Genomic DNA, 20,097 nt, shown 5'->3' with positions numbered 1-20,097 from the left:
AAACGGTTAAAACTATTTGTTATTTATCGTATGGCATTTAGGTAAACCTTCCTGACCGTAAATAGAATAGGTAGATCCTCTGTTTATATAGGTATGTTTAGATTGTTATGCCATAATCAATTTGTTTAACACTTAGGTTAGAAGGGACTAACCGCTACGAAAGTAGATGACAGCTGTAATTATAATTAAATTGTCCCACGCCTAAACCGGTTACTCGATGGGAGCTTAATTTAGTCAACGTAGGATTACTCTAAAACTATAGAATACCGACAAACAATGGCGCTGTCATGCTCTGGATGTGTTAAATCAAAATTGTTAACTCTAAATAGAGGTCTATCAATATGCCTGGGAGCAGCAAGATTCCTGAGATAGGTATACCTAGCTTGACTAACGTAAACAATCTCCTCTATTGCAGGTTGACGACAAGTGATTCAGAAAGGTATACGTAAAGACCGAAAGGTGAGTTAATTACAACTGTTAATGCAAATCGCGTTTCCTTGCAACGCTCGCTTTGTTTGTGTTTGCGGGCGTGTTGTACAAGTCGTAAAGTGCTGGATTAAAAATAGTGATGTCTGCGTGCGTGATGGAGGAGGGCCGGGAGGACGGTGGCGGCGCGCGCGCCGACGAGGACGCGCCGCCTGAGCGCACGCGCCGCGACGTGCTGCTGAGTGGTCGCGGGCGACGCGCTTGCTCCGAGCAGGGGCCGCATCCTTCCTTGCATCCACGTAAGTGTCAGAGTGCCAGTGTGTTTACGTGACAGCGCATTTAATTTGCTAATTCTTACGTATAAGTATGGCTTTATTGATTTGTATTTTTGCATTTCATGTTTATTAACGCTCACATTTTAAGATTGCTTTGATGCACCACTTAATTCCGCCGTTCCCGTACCGTTGATGTGGGCATCAAACGTATCTTTGAATTCTGCAAAACGATTCGGCTAGTTCTTAATCCAAACTAATAAAAAGTTTTAGTTTTCTCTAATGGATAAAATATGGGCTAATTCTGACCCGTCATGGTTATCTTTTGCCCTGACGGCGCGTCTATCAGTATAAAACTATATATAAATACGTATGTTAGTGCCTATACCGTATGGTAATCACTGTACGTTATATGCCAAAAAAATCTCTTTCACGTAAAAAAAAACACGCATCGAATTCGGTCCATCCGTTGGAGAGCTACGATGCCACAGACAGACAGATATTGGCGTCAAACATATATGTAAAACCCCTCTTTTTGCGTTCGGGTTAAAAACATCCATAACTCAGGAACAAATATTCGCGATAAATATACAAGTTAATGCCTATCGTAATCGAACCCAACAGCTCCGGGTTTGGAAGCAGTAGGGCACTGTAGACTAGGCTACGAAGCCGTTTCATGTACTATATTTATTATATGTTGACTGGAATACTCGTATGTAGGTATTACGTAGGGAGCGAGCAGAGTATGTATTTACAAATCACATAAGCTCGGATTTTATCGTATGTGTTGGTGTTGCGCAAAACATTAACGCTTTCGTTAAGAGCCCGCAGCAAGCTCAGTTTTCCATACAAACCTAGTTATGCTCTCATTTTAAAACAACTAGCTAGATTGCTCTGAAACTTTGAACTTACAATATGATAAGGTAATATCTATGACTGTAATTAGTTTATGTTGCTTTAGACATACCATACCTAGTTAAAACAAAGTTTTGTATGGTGCTCTAAAAATACAGCAAGTTTAAGTTTTTCATACAAAACTTGTTTTTCCTCATTTTGTTTGTTTTATAAACTGGAGCTATATAAACTAATTACAGGCATATATATACCTCACGTTATTTTATGTGCAAAGGTTCATTACAATCCAATATGTAGCATAAAATGAGAACGAAACTCTGTTTGTATGGGAAGGTGAAATTCGGCCGAGTTTTCTGCGGACTCTTAAGTAAACATAATATGATATGTATTTGCTAACTAGAGCTCCATTAAGGCCCAGATATACTTACATTTAATACTCAATCTCAGGAGGAAAAATATATAACCGAAACGAAACGTCGGAGGTAAATCGTATAACTTAAATACGCGATTAAGTCCCGTTGAACAATTTAATAATGATGAATTTAGTTCGGCAGTGAGGCTCTAAATAACTATACATTATCATCATCATCTTCCTCACGTTGTCCCGGCATTTTGCCACGGCTCATGGAAGCCTGGGGTCCGTTTGGCAACGAATCCCGAGTATTTGCGTACTTAGAAACTACAGTTTTTACGAAAGCGACTGCCATCTGACTGTCCAACCTAGAGGATAAACTAGACCTTATTGGGATTAGTCCGGTTTCCTCACGATGTTTTCCTTCACCGAAAAGCGACTAGTAAATATCATTGATATTTCGTACATAAGTTCCGAAAAACTCATTGGTACGATCCGGGGTTAGAAACCGCGACCTCCGGATTGAAAGTCGCACGCACTTACCGCTACCAGCGCTTTTTCAAATAACTACATGCAAATAACTACACATCAATGGTACCTAGCTATAGCTATCCTGCAAGGGTGAAAAAGGGTAAAAAGTTTTGATCGAATAGCTGTACTTTTCTCTTATTACATCCGCTAGGCAAGCAATAGCCATCAGTATTCAATGGCTCTTGAACTTTGAGTCTCATCTGGCATTATCGGAAAACTGTGTACAACTTGCGCGGCGTCTGTTCGAGGAATTTCTGTTGTCGTGTAACAGTACGTCATGTCGTCGAAAATACCTATATTTCCCATGTTTTATGGGCTTACGTGGGTATGACATACTTTCTTCAGTAGTTATTGTGTGCCTGGAGGTCGTATTTTACACAATTATGTCAAACCTTAAAAGGAAGGGCTGTGTTTATGGTTTTATCAGTCCTATGTTGAGGTGTATTATGTATGTAGGTATTATTATCTTTTATTTCTCTTTAAACTTTAGTTACCTTATTTTATATTTTATATGGATACACGTACAAATATAATACAAAATACTAATAAACATATCAGGGGTTGTGCAAATCACGCGAGGTGTTTTAGGCTAACTGACCCCACTTATTGAAATTCCTATTTCTTAGCCAAAAAGCTTACCTATTTCCCTGTTCAACGTTTGTATTGTTTGCACACAGCAGTTGTGAACGGAAGCTGTAACTCTATTATTAAAGCTAGTTCTCTTTTGCTATTTTTTTCCAATCATGAATCAATCTACAACGATATTCTCCGTATTTCTCGCGCCTGATTGATTTACTGTTACAAAAACAGATTTTCATTTGGCCTCAATGAATGCGATTTGAATAGTACGTATAATAACTACCGCACAAAAGTTATTATTTTCTGTAAGTTTTTTTTGCATTTTATCATTATTATATGTATTTGGAAATATATCTTTCACGTTTTTACATACTTACTTGAAAGTATTAGCTTGATTTTACCCTTTTCGCGCCGCTGCTGCTTGCCATAGTCTCTCAAAGTAAGCAAATTCAACCGTCATCTCATTTGCTATTCAGAATCCTTTCAATTGACATTGAAACGCCCTCTAATTCGTCGTCTGTCTGCTAGCGCAATACTTTTGTTCAGGAAATCATTTTTTTGGAAATACACAGGCAAATGAACCAAACATTCTATAATAGAGATTATTGTGTAAATGTAAGAGAGGAACAGAATAGAACAACAAGCGGGTGTGTGCTTAAACTAACACGATTCTATATAATCTTCAATGAATGTGATCGATCTATAATAACAAATGCGGATGTAAACATGATTCAAACTGAATAAACCTGACTGTTTACTAACTACAACTCAGACTAGCTCTTGGGAATCTCCCTTTCTATTTTCTTGTGTGCGTAGATAACGTTATCAATTGCCCATTTCGGTAATTCTGTGAACTAGATAAGTTTTAGGTCTATACATACGTTGCGCTGAGCAGATGTTGGAATGGAATTATGTACTTTTTACGTTTGGTTTTTTTGATGTAATTGCTTGCACATAATGTTTATTGAAAAAAAAACCCTGGTGACCTAGCCGCGTGGGACTTTCAATCCGGAGGTCGCGGGTTCAAACCCCGGCTCGTACCAATGAGTTATTCGGAACTTATGTACGAAATATCATTTGATATTTACCAGTCGCTAACGTAGTGCAGCTTAGAAGATATCATAAAACGTGTTTTATAGGCGGTTGGCCAAAATTCCAAGTTGACGGATTGTGATATTATTCCGAGATGTATATGTATGATCTGCTGACATGACGGTTAAGTATCTCTTAACTTTATATTGATATTCGCTCCATATTGTCGCTATTGTCAGTTAATTGAGATATTCAATATTCCATCCATTTTCACAGCCACTGGTTTAATTACAAACGTTAAAGATTTTCTTAGACTGCCAATCTTAACAAGTCAAAGGCTTAATTAAATGAGGGCTTTTTGAGCTTTAAATGCTTCATATATTTATCGCTATTATCAATATGATGTTACGTCGAGTGAAGTAAATGTAATGAATATTTTAATTTTCAAGAGTCAAATCTTTCATTTACCTAATCTAAAAATGTAGGTCGACTAAAACAAATCACTGACTAGACAACTTACTACTTACTAGTTTGGCGCAATGACCCAAAATGAGTCTTGGCGTCCAACACATGATTCGGTCAAGTTGTGTTCTAATGTATGGGGAAGACAAACAAATTATAGCCAGCACTGCCAGCATTCAATGAATGTAGTATGATACCTTTGGGTATGGTGCTTTACGCACACTAGTGTCCCATGCCCTCCCCCTGACGCAACCCCCCCCCCCCCCTTTTAGCATGAAATATGTCCCGGGTGACGGTTCATCAAATACTGGCTATAATTTATTTTTGAAAAAACTCAATTTGACCGAATCAACTAGAGCACGCCAATACCTGGCTCTGCGCGGATTCACTCCAGTTTTCACTGACGCTGAGCTCCCGGAGCTCTGCCTCCACTCTATCCGCCCACCAATACCTACTTAGGTTAGGATGACCTACAGGACCGCGTCCAGACTGACTGATTGACTAGAGTGACTAGACAATAAATACTTATATAAAACGTGTAGTGGTGTGTGTTATCTTCTTTATTATTAATGATTGGAATTGTCTAATGCAACTGTTTAATGTCATTTCAAAATTGTTATTGAGGTGTACTATATATTGTACATTTATGAAATAAATGAATAGATAATGTTCGTGTCCATTCGAAAGATTTCCTAATTGATTGATTCTCGAGCTGGGGCTAGGGTTGCCAGATCGAAAGGCGCTATTATCGGAAAAAAATATCAATTTTTCGGGATTTTGGGACTTAAGTCGGGAAAAAAACCATACAATTTAAAGTAATTGTATTAAAAACAACGATATTTTACACTATTGGCACTACGTCAGCTGCTCTGCCCATAGACGTTTTTATATAAAAATAGTATAAATTCTTTGAGATCTAGAACAAACAAAAAAAAAATGTCTTCCCATTATCAACCTATATTATAATAGGTACCTTTTTTTTCCCATCACGGAACAATGGTGTTCCGGACCTTTGGGTGGCGTGCGCGGAGCCGAAGCTAACACGTAGAGCCCATTTTGACACTTTAATGAAATGTAGCTATGATGTCCTATGACTAGAATGAAATCTTCTCCTCATATAATCCCACTACTTTTGATAATTTTATGCAAAAAATAGTCTATAACATGAACATACATATTATGCCCACCAAACTTGTGAAAAAGAAATACGCTAATAAAATACCTTGGATAACGGAAGCTATATTTAACTCACAACAAGACATAAATGATCTACATTTGTTCAATAGGCAGATCTCACATATAAACGTTGACGATAATTTAAAGCACAAAAAACAAACAATGCAGGCAACTTTACTAGACTTGAAAAGAAAGCACATCGAGGAACGCATAGCTAATTCAAATAATCCTAAAAGAGAGATATGGAGTATAATTAAAGAAGAATGTAACAATATCCAATAACAGAATCCATTCAAATTTTCCAAAATTAGTCCAGAAGACTTAATAAAACTGGCAAAAAATAAAATATCAAGACCACATACCAAAGATATATATGACATTTCAGGAAAACTACTATTTGATATAATGACTGCTCTATCTGAGCATTTAACATACCTCATAAACAACATTTTATGCTCGAATACTTACCCCGAATCCCCTAAGAAAACTCGTTTGTGTCCCATCTATAAAGGTAAAGGTGATAAAACGGATGTTAGTAATTATAGACCCATAACCATAGTGCCCACAATATCAAAGCTAATTGAGTCAATAATGTCAGAGGATATACTTAAGCACATTGAAAATAATAATGCCCTGTCTGATGCACAATATGCTTACAGACCCGGTCGTTCTACCATTGCAGCAACTCACAGGCTCATGGAGAGTATTGTTCAGTCGTTGGAAGATAAAAAGAGAGTAGTTGGCATTTTCTTAGACTTGTCAAAGGCGTTTGACTCTGTTAACCATTCTCTGCTACTGGCTAAACTGCACGCTTACGGTGTAAGAGGTCAAAGTGCTGAACTATTAAATTCATATCTATCAAATAGAGAACAGACCGTAGAAATTAAAGTTGACGGAAAGCATTATAAATCTAAACCACAGCAAATGACAATAGGAGTCCCACAAGGCTCATCGTTAGGAAATGTGTTATTTTCTATATTTTTAAATGACTTAGCTAACTTAGATATCGATGCGGAAATAATTCAATATGCAGATGACACAACAATAATTGTTAATGCCGAACCGGACGAAAATTTAGTTAATAAAATAAATGTAATTCTATCGAAATTAGAAACCTGGTTTAAAACGAATGGTCTTAAGTTAAACTCTGATAAGACGCATATCATGAATTTCAGTAAGTGGCAAAAAGAATCTGATAAAATTGAAATAACTCCAAGGGTGTAACAATCCAGAGTGTACAAAACGTAAGGTTATTAGGGTTCGATTTAGATTCTACTCTTTCGTGGAAGATGCATATAAATACGGTCTGCGGAAAGTTAACAAAAGGTGTATATATCCTTAAGCAGTTAAAAACACTAATCTCTAGTGATAGTCTAAAGCAGCGGTCGGCAACCTTTTTTTGCGTAGTTTTAGTAGCGTAGTTAACGATGAGTAAGTTGACGCGGGCCGCACTTTGTTAATATTTATGACTTTATCAGACATTGTCGTTTCTCAATATTACATAGCCAGAGAGGCTCGCAGGCCGCAAGTGACAGTTTCTGTTAATGTGACCTTTATGGCGCATTCGTTTAAAAAAACCACGCCCTACTACTTTTGAATTCAGAAGTCTGTCAATATATAAAATACAAGAAAGATGTTTACTGACATGTAAATATAAATAATTTAATAATATAGTTCTCGATAATAGTTCTTCTGAGTGTTAATTGTGTTATCCATCCACTGCGTTAAAACGCGCTCTACTTTAAAAGGTTATGGGCCCAGCACGCTTCCACTGCGCACCTTAAAAGGTTATACGGCTCAGCTTCAGCCATGGAAATTATCACGAACAAATATTCGATCGGCAACCTGGAAGGGAAGACAAACTGGACGACGTGGAAATACAAAATATGTATACTACTACGTAGCACCGCAGACGCAACGGACGTTTTGGAGGGCAAACTGAAAAAACCAGAAGCTCTTGAAGACGGAGCGGGTGACGCAGCAGCGGTTGCAAGGAACAGTGCGGCATTAGCAAGGTACACGAAGGCAAATTGCGCCGCTCTTCTCATTCTGACGACGAATATGACGGATGACACATTACAGAAGATAATGCGATTTGAGACAGCGTATGAAGTCTGGCAGGAGTTACATCTCTTATTCGATGGTCAGACGGAGGACAGGTCATACCATTTATGCATGGAATTCTTTAACTTTAAACGAAACCCATCCGATGACGTTTCGTCACACATGTCGAAACTGAAGAATATATGGAACAATTTAAATGTTGAGATTACTGAAGCAGATGGAACAGGCCAACTCCCAGATCTGTTACTAATATGCAAGATATTAGTGACTCTTGACGAAAGATTCTTTGCGTTCAAATCCAGCTGGTTACTTCTGAATAAGACCGATAGAACTATCGAGAACTTGACAACTCAACTGTGCTCCTATGAGAAAGCTTTGGAGAACAAAGAAGGGACTACTAGTCAAGAAACGCTAGTAATCCAACAAGCCCAAGAGTTGAAAAAGAAGAAAGATGCGAAGGTCAAGTGCAACTATTGTTCACAAATGGGACATAGAGTAAGGAACTGCAAAAAATGGATAAAGGATGGAAAACCACCAAAGCCAAGCAGCTCGGCACCAACCTCATCGTCTAAGCAAGTACAAAGCATGACGCTAATGGCAGTCAACGCCTGTTCAAAGGCGGCAGACCAAGATAGAGAAAATTGGTATATTGACAATGGAGCAACCATGCACATAACCATTAGAAAAGACATATTTCAAGAGTTCGAGCCATTTGATTCTGATGACCAATCTGTGAAGACGGCAGACGGAACAATGAATCCTGCAGTAGGGAAAGGCATTGTCCTGGTGGAATCAATCATAGGCAACAAGAAGGAAACCATAAGATTGAAAGATGTCTGGCTTGTACCAACGCTGACAAAAAATCTATTCTCGACATTTGCAGCTCAAGACAACGCGCGGAATAGCTTATTCACTTCTACCGCGACAAGTTGTCAGCTAGATATTTATGGAGATACAAGGATTGTAGGCAAAAGAGAACCTGGAGAGGGTTTATATAAACTGCAACTGAAGACAATCACTCCTTCAAAAATATCTAACTCAATCGAAGTGAATGCAATCACAGGCACCAATATGCTGCAAGTTTATCATGAACGCTTTGCTCACCAAGACAAGAGACACGTCAAGGCTCTAGTCAAGAGAGAGTTCGGGATTAATTTACCTGAGGATAATGGTAAATGCGAGGCATGCATATTCGGGAAGGCTCATAGATTACTATTTGGGAAAAGAGAAAGAGCAACAACTCCTGGTGAGTTAATACATACGGACGTATGCGGACCATTCGAACATCCCAGTGGACAGAAATTCAGATACTTCGTGCTCTTCAAGGATGACTTCTCTTCATACCGCCTAGTTTACTTCATGCGTCACAAGACAGAAGTCAAAGACAAATTGAAATTGATGCTCAATGAAACCAAGACTATCGGCCACTCTATCAAATGTTTATTGAGTGACAACGGAGGAGAGTTCGATAACGAAGAAGTCAGAAAGATATTGGATGCACACGGGATCCAGCAGCGTTTTACCATGCCGTACACACCAGAGCAAAATGGTTGTAGCGAGCGCGAGAACCGCACCTTAGTCGAAGCCGCAAGGACCTGGCTGCACGCCAGAGGTGATCTCCCGCAAAAGCTTTGGGCTGAACTTATAAACACAGCAGCCTACGTTCTGAACAGGACGGGACCCACCAAAGTCAAAGATAAAGTTCCGTATGAGCTATGGTTTGGAAAAAAGCCTAAAATTTCTCATCTACGAGTCATAGGGAGTCAGTGCTATGCTCATATTCCCAAGCAATGCAGAAAAAACTCAACAAAAAGGCCATTAAAGGAATTCTCATCGGCTATGAAAACAGTGACGGTTACCGTATTTGGGACGGAACGAAAACCAACCGCTCTCGAGACATCACGTTTGCAAGCGAAGTGGAGTTTAAGATATCGATTGGCTCAGAAACAGAGGGAGCAATCATTAATGAACGTCAGATACCGGAACAAACTGTAATCCATCCCGAGGAACGAATGGATCAAGCTCAAGCCGAACCAGTTCAATACGAATACGAGACTGAGAATGTACCTGACATCCTAGCCAACCCTAACCATGATCTAGAGGGAGAGTGCACAGGAGACCAAGGCCAGGAAGATCGTGAAAAGGAAGCCCATGATCAGGCAGAATACGACCGAGGTGAATCTGAGTTTTACGATGCAGAAGAGAATGAATCGATCATTATAGAAGAACCAAGGTATAAATTAAGGGACCGTAACTTGATCAAAAAACCTGAGAGATATGACGACTTCATCTGCTCAGTTATATCAGAAAACTTTCCGACAAGTTACAAGGATGCTGTGTCAAGAAAAGACAGACAGTTGTGGATTGATGCCATGAGGAGTGAAATGGCCTCTTTAGAACAAAACAATGTCTGGACATTGTGCGACTTGCCGCCTAACCGCAAGGCACTTCCATACAAATGGGTCTATCGGATCAAAACAAACCCAGACGGATCCATAGACAAATATAAAGCTCGTCTTGTTGTAAAAGGATTTAAACAAAGAAAGGGAGAAGACTACGACCAGACGTTCAGTCCAGTAGCCAAGATGGCGACAGTGAGAGCCGTGCTATCTATAGCGGCTAGTGAAGGCTTGAAGCTAAGTCAGTTCGATGTCTCTACAGTTTTTCTTTATGGTTCTCTATCTGACGAAGAGATATTCATGAAACAGCCCGAAGGATATGAAGACGGTACAGGCCGAGTTTGCCTATTAAAGAAAAGCCTTTACGGTCTTAAGCAAGCTCCTCGTTGCTGGAATCGAACGATTCTAGACTTCTTTATGGAAATTGGTCTCGAAGTCAGTGAGGCTGATCCCTGCCTATTTAAAAGAGAGAATGAGAGAGGAAAGCTAATCGTGGCTCTCTACGTTGACGATGGACTCATCGCTGGGTCAAATGAGGACGTAATTAAGGAATTTCTAGAGCAAATAAGAAGGAAATTCAAAATTACTTCAAAACCTATTTCACACTTCTTGGGAATAGAAGTAGAAACTAGAGAAGGTGGTGATGTAAGGATACATCAGACAGCTTATGCAAGGAAGATTCTGCAGAGATTCGGAATGCAAGACTGCAGACCTGTCACCACTCCAATAGTAAAAGATGATGTCACTATACCACAGACTAATCAAAAAGCAGAGAATGCTGAAGATTATTTCCTAACCAATTACAGACAGGTGGTCGGAGCACTAGCGTATCTCATGGTTGGTACAAGACCTAACATAGCTTACGCGGTAAGCGTAGCATCTAGATGTCTTGAAAACCCTACACAACAAGATTGCGTTAGATTGAAACGTATACTACGCTATCTGAAGTATGCTCCAGATATGGGCATTATTTACAAAAAGAATTATAAAACGGGCCAAATAGAATGCTATAGTGAAGCCGATCATGGTGGAGACACTACAACTGGAAGATCGACATCTGGCGTTCTATGTCTTTATGCTGGCGGGGCAGTATCGTGGCTCAGCCAGAGACAGCCAAGCGTGGCAATTTCAACTACAGAGGCTGAAATAGTCGCAGCCAGCGAGGCAGCAAGAGAGAGTGTTTGGCTGACTCGCCTTATCGGTGGTTTAGTGAAGACTGAAGGCCTCCCAGTACTTTACGTGGATAATGAGGCAGCTGTGCGCCTAGCTGAAAACCCAGAGTTTCATCGCAAAACTAAGCACATACGCATACGCCATTTCTTTGTCCGAGAACTAGTAGCGAACGGAAGCTTAAACGTGCAGAGGATAAGCACTGAGCTACAGCTAGCGGACATATTCACGAAGCCGCTTACTAGACCAAGACTTCAACAGCTGATTAGCGAGCTTGGTCTATTCAACGATAGAAGGTGTTAATGTGACCTCTATGGCGCATTCGTTTAAAAAACCACGCTCTACTACTTTTGAATTAAGAAGTCTGTCAATATATAAAATACAAGAAAGATGTTTACTGACATGTAAATATAAATAATTTAATAATATAGTTCTCGATAATAGTTCTTCTGAGTGTTAATTGTGTTATCCATCCACTGCGTGAAAACGCGCTCTACTTTAAAAGTTTCACGAGCCGCATGCGGCCCGCGGGCCGCAGGTTGTCGACCGCCGGTCTAAAGGAAGCGTACTATGCTTATGTCCACTCAATCTTGTCATACGAAATCTTGTTATGGGGAAACGCAACAGATTTTGAGCGAGTTCTAAAAATGCAGAAACGTGCAATAAGAATCTTGGCTAACGCAAAGTATAGGGATAGTTGTAGGGACCATTTTAAAAACCTAGGTATTCTAACATCAGTATCAACATATATTTATGAGATATTACTATATTTAAGAAGAAACCAAAGTCAATTCGTATGTGCTAGGGATATCAGTATACGCCCAACAAGGTATCCAGACAATCTGAGGCCAGTAAAATGTAGATTACATATTACAAAAAAAAAGCCCAAAGATAATGGCTCAAAAATTATATAATAAGTTGCCAAAAGAAACTAAAGCCGAAACTAATTTCAACACCTTCAGTCGCCAAGTAAAGAAATTGTTACTCAAAAAGACATTGTACAGTGTAAAGGAGTACATAAATAATGAGTACTGACTCCACCGCAAACATGTAATTTTAACTGTTTAAGTAATTATATCTGTAAATTGAAAATTAATAATGTTTAAGGCATGTACTGTTCAATTACATTATATTATCTGGTAATTCTATAAATAATTTAATTAATCATGTGGATATTTTGACGATCTTGATATGTATTCATCTTTATATTCGATTGTAATAAAAACATGTAATACTTATTGAGAAATAAATGAATCTAAAATCTAAATCTAAATCTGTAAGGGGTACACCGAGCGGATGCTGCCCTTACCCGTGTCATGGGACGCACGCAGAGGCAGCACCCGCCAGGGTGTAAGGGCTATTGAGAGTTGATGGAATCTAAAATGAACTAGGTTATTGGGTGAAAGCGATGGACTAAGTACTGAGCTATGGGGTAAAAAACCGGACGCCTGCCTAATAAAACGGTATGCAATTTTATTTCCGGCAGACGGTGACTCGCCCTCACAAGATGGGCCCTCACAAAAAGCGACATCTAGGATGGCTCAAGGGCAACACCGGTGTGAGCGGCTCAGGGGTGTCGAGAGGTGTGCGCCGCTTTCTACCCAGTGGCTGTTAACAGCCACTGTGCCAACTCGCGTCTTATGCATATTTCACTTCCACCCCTGCGGGCTCAGCACGGTTCCATTTTTATCGACTATCACTATGCGCGTCCCTTTCGCACTTACATACTTGTTAGAACGTGACAGGCATGGTGACAAGGGATAAAAACGCGACCGTGCTAAGCCGCCTGGAGCTTATAGCTCTAACGACTCCACTCTATCATTTTATCATACTTATAATTACTAGGTATCAATAATCAACAAAATTTATGTAACAAATTTATTTCTTAGCCACATGCCACATGTATTTTATGTTACTTTTTACCGATTTTACCATTTTTTCGCCTTTTCACTATTTAAGGTAGACTTGAAATTCAAGCAGTTTTCCTCAAAGTAGAATCGAGTCATTAACTCAGCTTTAATTAGATCCATTCCCATTATATTTCTTTATTGTAGAGGTTGTTAAGTCATTACTCACGGGAATCGATAGTATGAAACACATAACTTTTTTTTAAATTTTGTACCTCATACGACAGTTCGGAACTTGAAATTATTGTTTTATAACGTGAAGCTGTTTTTCAGGACAATTTTCACTTTGTCGGGAATCGGGAACACATGCTAAAAATCGGGAGAATCCCGCCAAATCCCGACCATCTGGCAACCCTAGCTGCGGCCGAATGTCTTTGCAAAATGACAGATCAGTTAGTAGCACAATCGGATTAGGACTAACCTCGAAATCTCTAGAGAGCAGTCCTGAAATTTGGAATGTATCTTAATTAAAGGTCTCTTTTTCATATCCACTAACCTAACCTATACAAAGCGTGCGACGGTTCTTATAAACAGACCCCGCTTAATCTGATAACCCTGTACCTATCTACATGAAAAAAATAATAAGTACTGATTATCTCTTTGAAACGGTAGTGGCCGAGTGGATATGACGTCCGACTTTCAATTCGGAGGTCGCGGGTTCAAATCTTCAAATCCAGGCTCGTACCAATGAGTTTTTCGGAACTTATGTACGAAATATCATTTGATATTTACTACTAGCTTTTCGGTGAAGGAAAACATCGTGAGGAAATCTACATACATCTGCGAAGAAATTCAAAGTGTATGTGAAGTCCCCAATCCGTATTGGGCGTGGGGACTATAGCCCAAGCCCTCTCGCGCATGAGAGGAGGCCTGTGCCCAGCAGTGGGACGTATATAGGCTGTTTTTTTTCTTTACTGCTGTCAGTATCGGGTAGGTAAACAACTAATCACAAAATACTAGTAATCTGTACCCAATGACCTTTTATTTATGTAGACGTGTGACGTTCATAGTTGACAAAACTAAAATTTGATCCAACAATTTTGACAACTTGACAGGTTGGCGTCACCCATACGACTAACTAAATATAGGTTCCGGCATGGTCTAATAAAACATGGTCTTCCATTCCCAGAGTGACACGGGCCTACGTCACAATAACATTGCCACTTTATTTCAACATAACATGTTACATGGGTACATTATACCTATGGTTAATAAGTTAAAATATTTCTTTATAATTTTATAATTTTCATTTATATGTATTTTAGCTTAAATTTTACAATAACACGTCATTATTAATTACTCGTTAGCAATATCTTCCGATTCACGAAAGAAATTTCAGACTTTCGGGTAATTCTGTTTATACTACTGGCAACACAGGATAGCGCTGTGCACATTTGACAATTCGGATCTAGATAACTTCATGCCCTGACCGTCATCCTTGTCGAACGCGTGTTAATTGTTATTTCCTTCTCGCTCAGTGTCAACAGTCGCAGTGTTTTCCAAACTTTTCACGCCGTAAGCTTGGTAATTAATGTGTAACTGTGAATTAGTTTTTCAAACGTTTGTCTTGTATAGATAAATAAAGTTTAATTTAATACATTAGATTTGTTTTATTTTACTATGTTTCTACATGAATAACTTAAAATTAATGCCGTTAAAATAATTTTCACCGTTGGTTAAAATTCTCCCACATTTCAAAGTTTGAGAACATGTAAACAGCATGATGACGTAGGCGCGTGTCAGTTAGGTCATACGCGAATCTCGGAATGGAGTACCAGGCGGAGTATATTATTATACCATGGGTTCCGGAACCTATATTTAATGGCTCACGATCGTGCGCCTGGTACCATATCTACCTCAATTTACTTACATCTATGTCTGTACCATTGTTTTTATGCTACTTGGCGATGAGATTTTGTCTCAGCTTTTGTGAACGTTGTAGGACGCGTAGTACTCGCTCACAAGCACGAATAGGGTATTTGACTTCTAGTCAAATCAGTTTCTTTTTTCGAACTGTCAAAACGGTTTTCCTTCTGCGGAATTTGCATGAAACACTAGCATGTGACGTCACAATCAAATTACCTACTCTTTATAGTTTTATACAGGTTTTAAAATAGAAATTGAGTCTAAAAATAACTCGTGTCTACGTTCCTCTATTATTTTTCTGGTGCTTTATTTCATGGCTCGTGTAAAATAATTTATTTTAAATACAGTCAAATACCCTATTGGTGCACTGTAAGTCGTGGCAAGTTCGTGTCAGATTTTTAAACACTGAATAGGCTGGCTTCTGGCGCTACTACAGTCTATGGTAATTGGTGCTAAATTGAGTACATGCTTCCTTTAACTATATTGTTTTAACATTCTTCATTTCAATTCGAAGAAAAGAGGTAAATGCTATAGCTTATACTTATCCAACATTTTCTATTTAACGAGCCAAGAATCCAATATGAAACAATTAAATCTTAAACTCGGGACAATATTTTGCTTTACGAGGCCCAGACTCCACTTTATTCTTCATAAATTAAACCAACAAACGACATAGCGGTGCGCCGCCGCCGCAGAGGGAAAATTAACAACATAGGAGTGGTATTCGACTTGTATAAAAGTAGCGGTGACATAATGACCACACTTAAGAAAAGACGCGAATTCTTAAGTTTTGTTTTTCGAAATATATACTTCGAAAAACATTGAAATAGTAGATTGTTAACCAAGGGTTGAAAGGCACCCATTTCTGCCAATAGTCTGAGACGGAAATGGTGCCTTTCACCCGAGTTAAACACTCTACTTTTCATATCGAATGCGAGGAAACGAAACAAGACAAGGTAATTTCGCAAAATTAGTAATTGAAGTACTAATAGACCTACGGCCATGATTTTTTTCCTTAGGACTTACTTGCAATCGGAGACTTTACATGTGTGAAGATTAATACCCCTAGCGAAAATCATTTAGATTGCAATATTCACGAAAACACACATTTTTTAACAAACTGCAGTAGTTTTAAAATGATGTGTTCATTAATGTATGAAAATCAGCGGGATTGCCTCTTAGTTTTTAATTTTATACTTTTTCGTTCTAAAAGCCGCAACAGACTACCGGACCGCACCGCGACCTTGGTGCGCCGCACTACGTAATAATACAATAAAAGTATTTTAAATATTAAATAACAATTTAATTAATAATATAAGAATTTTTTTCTTGTATTTTATTTTATTTTCGTGAATATAGTGCTAAATAACTTTAAAAACCAATTTAATATCGTACAAACGTTTAAATGTGGCTGTATAAGATTTTGCCTTTGCTCATTTACGCAAGTGTAAGGTTTAAAAAAATATTTTTGGTGTATTCCTTTTGGTTCCCGCTTTATGAAATCGAGTAAATAGAATTCAACGAAAGAAATCAAGAATAATTTGTTTTTAACAATTTACTTACATCATTTTTTATAAACAAAGGATCAACGTGGGATTAGAAAAATTAAACAATTACCAATTTTTCCAGGCGAGGAAATAAAGACACTATTTTTCCATTTTGTTTCCACCCAGTTGTTCGTGGGACGGGGACGCAGAGGAGTACACCACTTTTCTGCGCTAGAGCATAAATGTATCACTTTCTGCGCACCTTTTAGAACAACAACGACCCACTTTCAGAGCATAAGATATGAAAAATATAGTAAGTAGTCATATTGCCGTTTAAGTGATTTTACAGGAAAGTTGTCCTGATTAAGTGATTCTACAGCCAAGGTGGGCAATGTCACGAGTTATCAATAAATACAGCACCAGGCCTTAGGTTCATGCCGAGTCAATTTATTCTTAACGTTAGCTAATTTGCATGTAAAAAGCCAATATAAGGTTGCCAGAAAGATCAATATGCTATAAACAAGCGATACTATCGTCGTATTGTGGCTGAAGTGAAAATCACAATGTGATTTGCTGTTTTCGCTTTTTCGTAGTAGGTACAAATTAGAGATATGTAAGTATTTTTTTATCATCTGTCACAATCTCGCTGTAGTGAATATAATCGTACATATTCGCTTAATATTAAGGCATTGTAAAGACGTGTGGAAATGACTGCTCTCACACGACGCAAAATTGAAGATGAGTGAGAAAGTCCTTATTCAAGGAAAAGGGGACCATTGGTACCCTTTAGTGTGTGTTTACACCCCTAAAAGTCAAAGTGAAAGTAAAAGCAATATATTCTTTATTCAAATAGGCCTTGCAACAAGCACTTTTAAATTGTCAAGTTTCATCTTAATTTAAATATCAGAGCAATTTATTTATGCAATTATTTTTGTTCTTAAAACATTGAATTATTACACATAGGTACTTACTAGTCTAAAAACTTTCTGGAATAAAATCTAAATGTGAAAAACCTGTCATCTTCTCACAAAAATATGTGCTGATTACACCTATGTACGATTCACAATTTGCATATCCATTTTGTACTGCATCGTTGTTGATGACGAGTGATTTCCATGGACGAGTATTTAATAAGACTGTTTGCATTATGCGAGAATTAAAAAAAACCGGACAAGTGCTCGCCCACCGAGTGTTCCGTACTTTTTAGTACCAATTTATTGTTATAGCGGCAACAGAAATACATCATCTTGAAAATTTCAACTGCTAGCTATCACGGTTCATGAGGTACAGCCTGGTGACAGACAGACAGACGGACAGTGGAGTCTTAGTAATAGGGTCCCGTTTTTACTCTTTGGGTACGGAATCCTAAAAATATCTCGTGGTACTTTTCTCCTTCCGCCCCCGGTGGCTGCGTATGTTTTGCGGTGAGGGACCCAATTACTTTCACGCACATTTGCGGAAAAGTGGTTCTTTCTGTATACAAATGTGAATCCTTAATAAAGAAGCTCTTTTAAGCATTGTGAATAGTACATTATTGTCGAGGCTCGGAAGTAGCTACTTGCAGGCTGAGGATTCGTTTTAAACGGACGACCTTGGGAGTCCGTTTAATTGAATCCGAAGCCAGCAAGTAGCCTTCCAGCCGAGTCATATATAGTGCTTTTCTCAAAAATGGTGCAAGAAATATAAATATCATAGAAATATTTTACAAAAGCAACTTTCTTACGTATATATTTTCACAGAAAAAAGTAGAAACAATTGAAAAAATTAGCTTTGCCACCTTTTTATTTTTTAATAAAAAAATAGGAGTGTATTTTTCTGCCGAAAATACGCCAACCTATTTGAGACAGCTAAATAGTCGCGGTACTAATCATCTGTTTGGCTGTTTAATGGGCCTGTGCCTTCATTTGATATGGCCATTTCAACTTTTAAAAAGTTTGGAACTCGACAAATAATGGAATTTGTATGCAACATTGCAGTCCCAAAATCGAGACTGCAATGTTTTTAACTTTTTAATTTTTGACTGACCATAAACTACGCGCTTCGCAACCTATTGTTTAAACGGCAAAGTCGACTTTGCCCTCCATTTTTGAGAAAAGTATATTATTATGTTTATTTTGAGTTTTCGAGCTAACAATTTGTGTTTGTTATTTGTTTGGCAGAACACAGTACAGCCACAGCACACCTGTGGGGCCAGGGCGGCGGTGGGCGCCGCGGCTGGAGTCGCAAGCGCACTTCAGCTCCACAAATGAGTAATCCACATGGTTCGACGCCGCGCGTGGCGCTGGTGCTGCGCTCTCGGCGAAGCTGGCCTGTTGCGCCCCAATCTTATCGCAGGTACGAGATATTTAGTACTTCATACCTTTCTTACATAACTGTACTTACCTCAGGTGCTTTGCGTTAATTATACGCTCCATGACCTTGAGACGCTCCATGAGAAGGGAGGAAAATTACCTAGCGATAGGCCTGTAGTTCGATGGGTCCGATCTGTCGCCCTTTTTAGCCACAGGGTGCACAAGGGCCGTCTTCCACAGAAATGGAACATGCCGTTTGTTCTATCTATGTAATATACATCTATCTGTAACATCATCACAAAAGAACACTCGCGTAATCAACTAAGCTCCCTTTCAATTACTTTCGGTTAATGATCTAACATTTCTACCTTATATCTTAGTAAAATCAAATCTCAGAATACATCGAACAATAGATCGTGTTCGAAATTCTGAAAATCCAGTATAAGTATATTGTTAGAAATAATAATGGTTCGGCCGAATAAATACTTACTCGTATTTTATCATTTATTATATCAAGACATAGATTTATTTGATGTATTAAAGATCAAGTATTCTGATCATCTCATCAATTTCAGCACAAGACAAATCAAATGTCTAAATCGAAAAACTAAAAGTAAGCAATTAGACGACGTTCATTAAGAAGGGATTTTGTGAGTTGCTGAGTCTAGAATAGTACATAGGTTGCAATAAGAATTTTAACACTAGAAGATTTTTTTTATGTTTAAAAAGTTTTCACCAGATAATGGTACCTAATTAAAAATATAACATTTTGAAGATTCATAAATCATAATATTAGGTTTTATGTAACGAAGATGGGGCTTTTTAATGAACACCTTTGCTGTGGCAATTAGTGGCTCGTAACTAAGCATACTTTGAATGGGGCCTTAATGAGAGTAAAAGAGAAAGATGCCCGCAATTAGGGCTTGCAATATCGGACGGTTTCCAATTCCGGAACTGATTTTCGATACTGGGTCCCAATTCCGGAATTCCGGAACTGGTTCCGGAATTAAGGTTAATCATATTTTTTAATAAAAATCAACAAAAAATGTGCAATTCTGATACTTTACGTTTATTAAAGAAAGTATTGTTTTAGTGGAATTTAATTTGAAGTATTATTAATCGAAAAATATTAATAAATTGAGTAGTGCGGCTATTGCCGTCTTTGCACCTCTTATTTTAACACCTTATTATCTATGGCCACTTTTATTCACTTCAATGATACGGCGTA

The 20,097-nt window shown here is 38.4% G+C and overlaps 1 protein-coding gene across 4 annotated transcripts in view; it reads left to right on the top strand.

The window, feature by feature from the left end:
* The first annotated feature begins 457 nt into the window (after positions 1-457).
* The window catches only part of LOC134793522 (3',5'-cyclic-AMP phosphodiesterase), a 534,412-nt gene continuing 514,772 nt past the window's right edge, over positions 458-20,097 (top strand). The window contains exons 1-2 of one of the 4 annotated variants that reach the window (XM_063765108.1): positions 458-725; positions 18,738-18,912. In XM_063765108.1, the coding sequence (XP_063621178.1) occupies positions 569-725; positions 18,738-18,912 (332 nt within the window). In that variant the 5' untranslated portion in view covers positions 458-568. The remainder of the gene's footprint in view (positions 726-18,737; positions 18,913-20,097) is intronic. The other 3 variants (XM_063765110.1, XM_063765111.1, XM_063765113.1) reach the window with 3 other exon arrangements.

The sequence above is a fragment of the Cydia splendana genome, chromosome 9 (genome assembly GCF_910591565.1).
Source record: "Cydia splendana chromosome 9, ilCydSple1.2, whole genome shotgun sequence".
In the NCBI taxonomy this organism is placed as follows: domain Eukaryota; kingdom Metazoa; phylum Arthropoda; class Insecta; order Lepidoptera; family Tortricidae; genus Cydia; species Cydia splendana.
The sequence above is the reverse complement of the archived record's forward strand: the minus strand, read 5'-3'. Positions and strand labels throughout refer to the sequence as shown.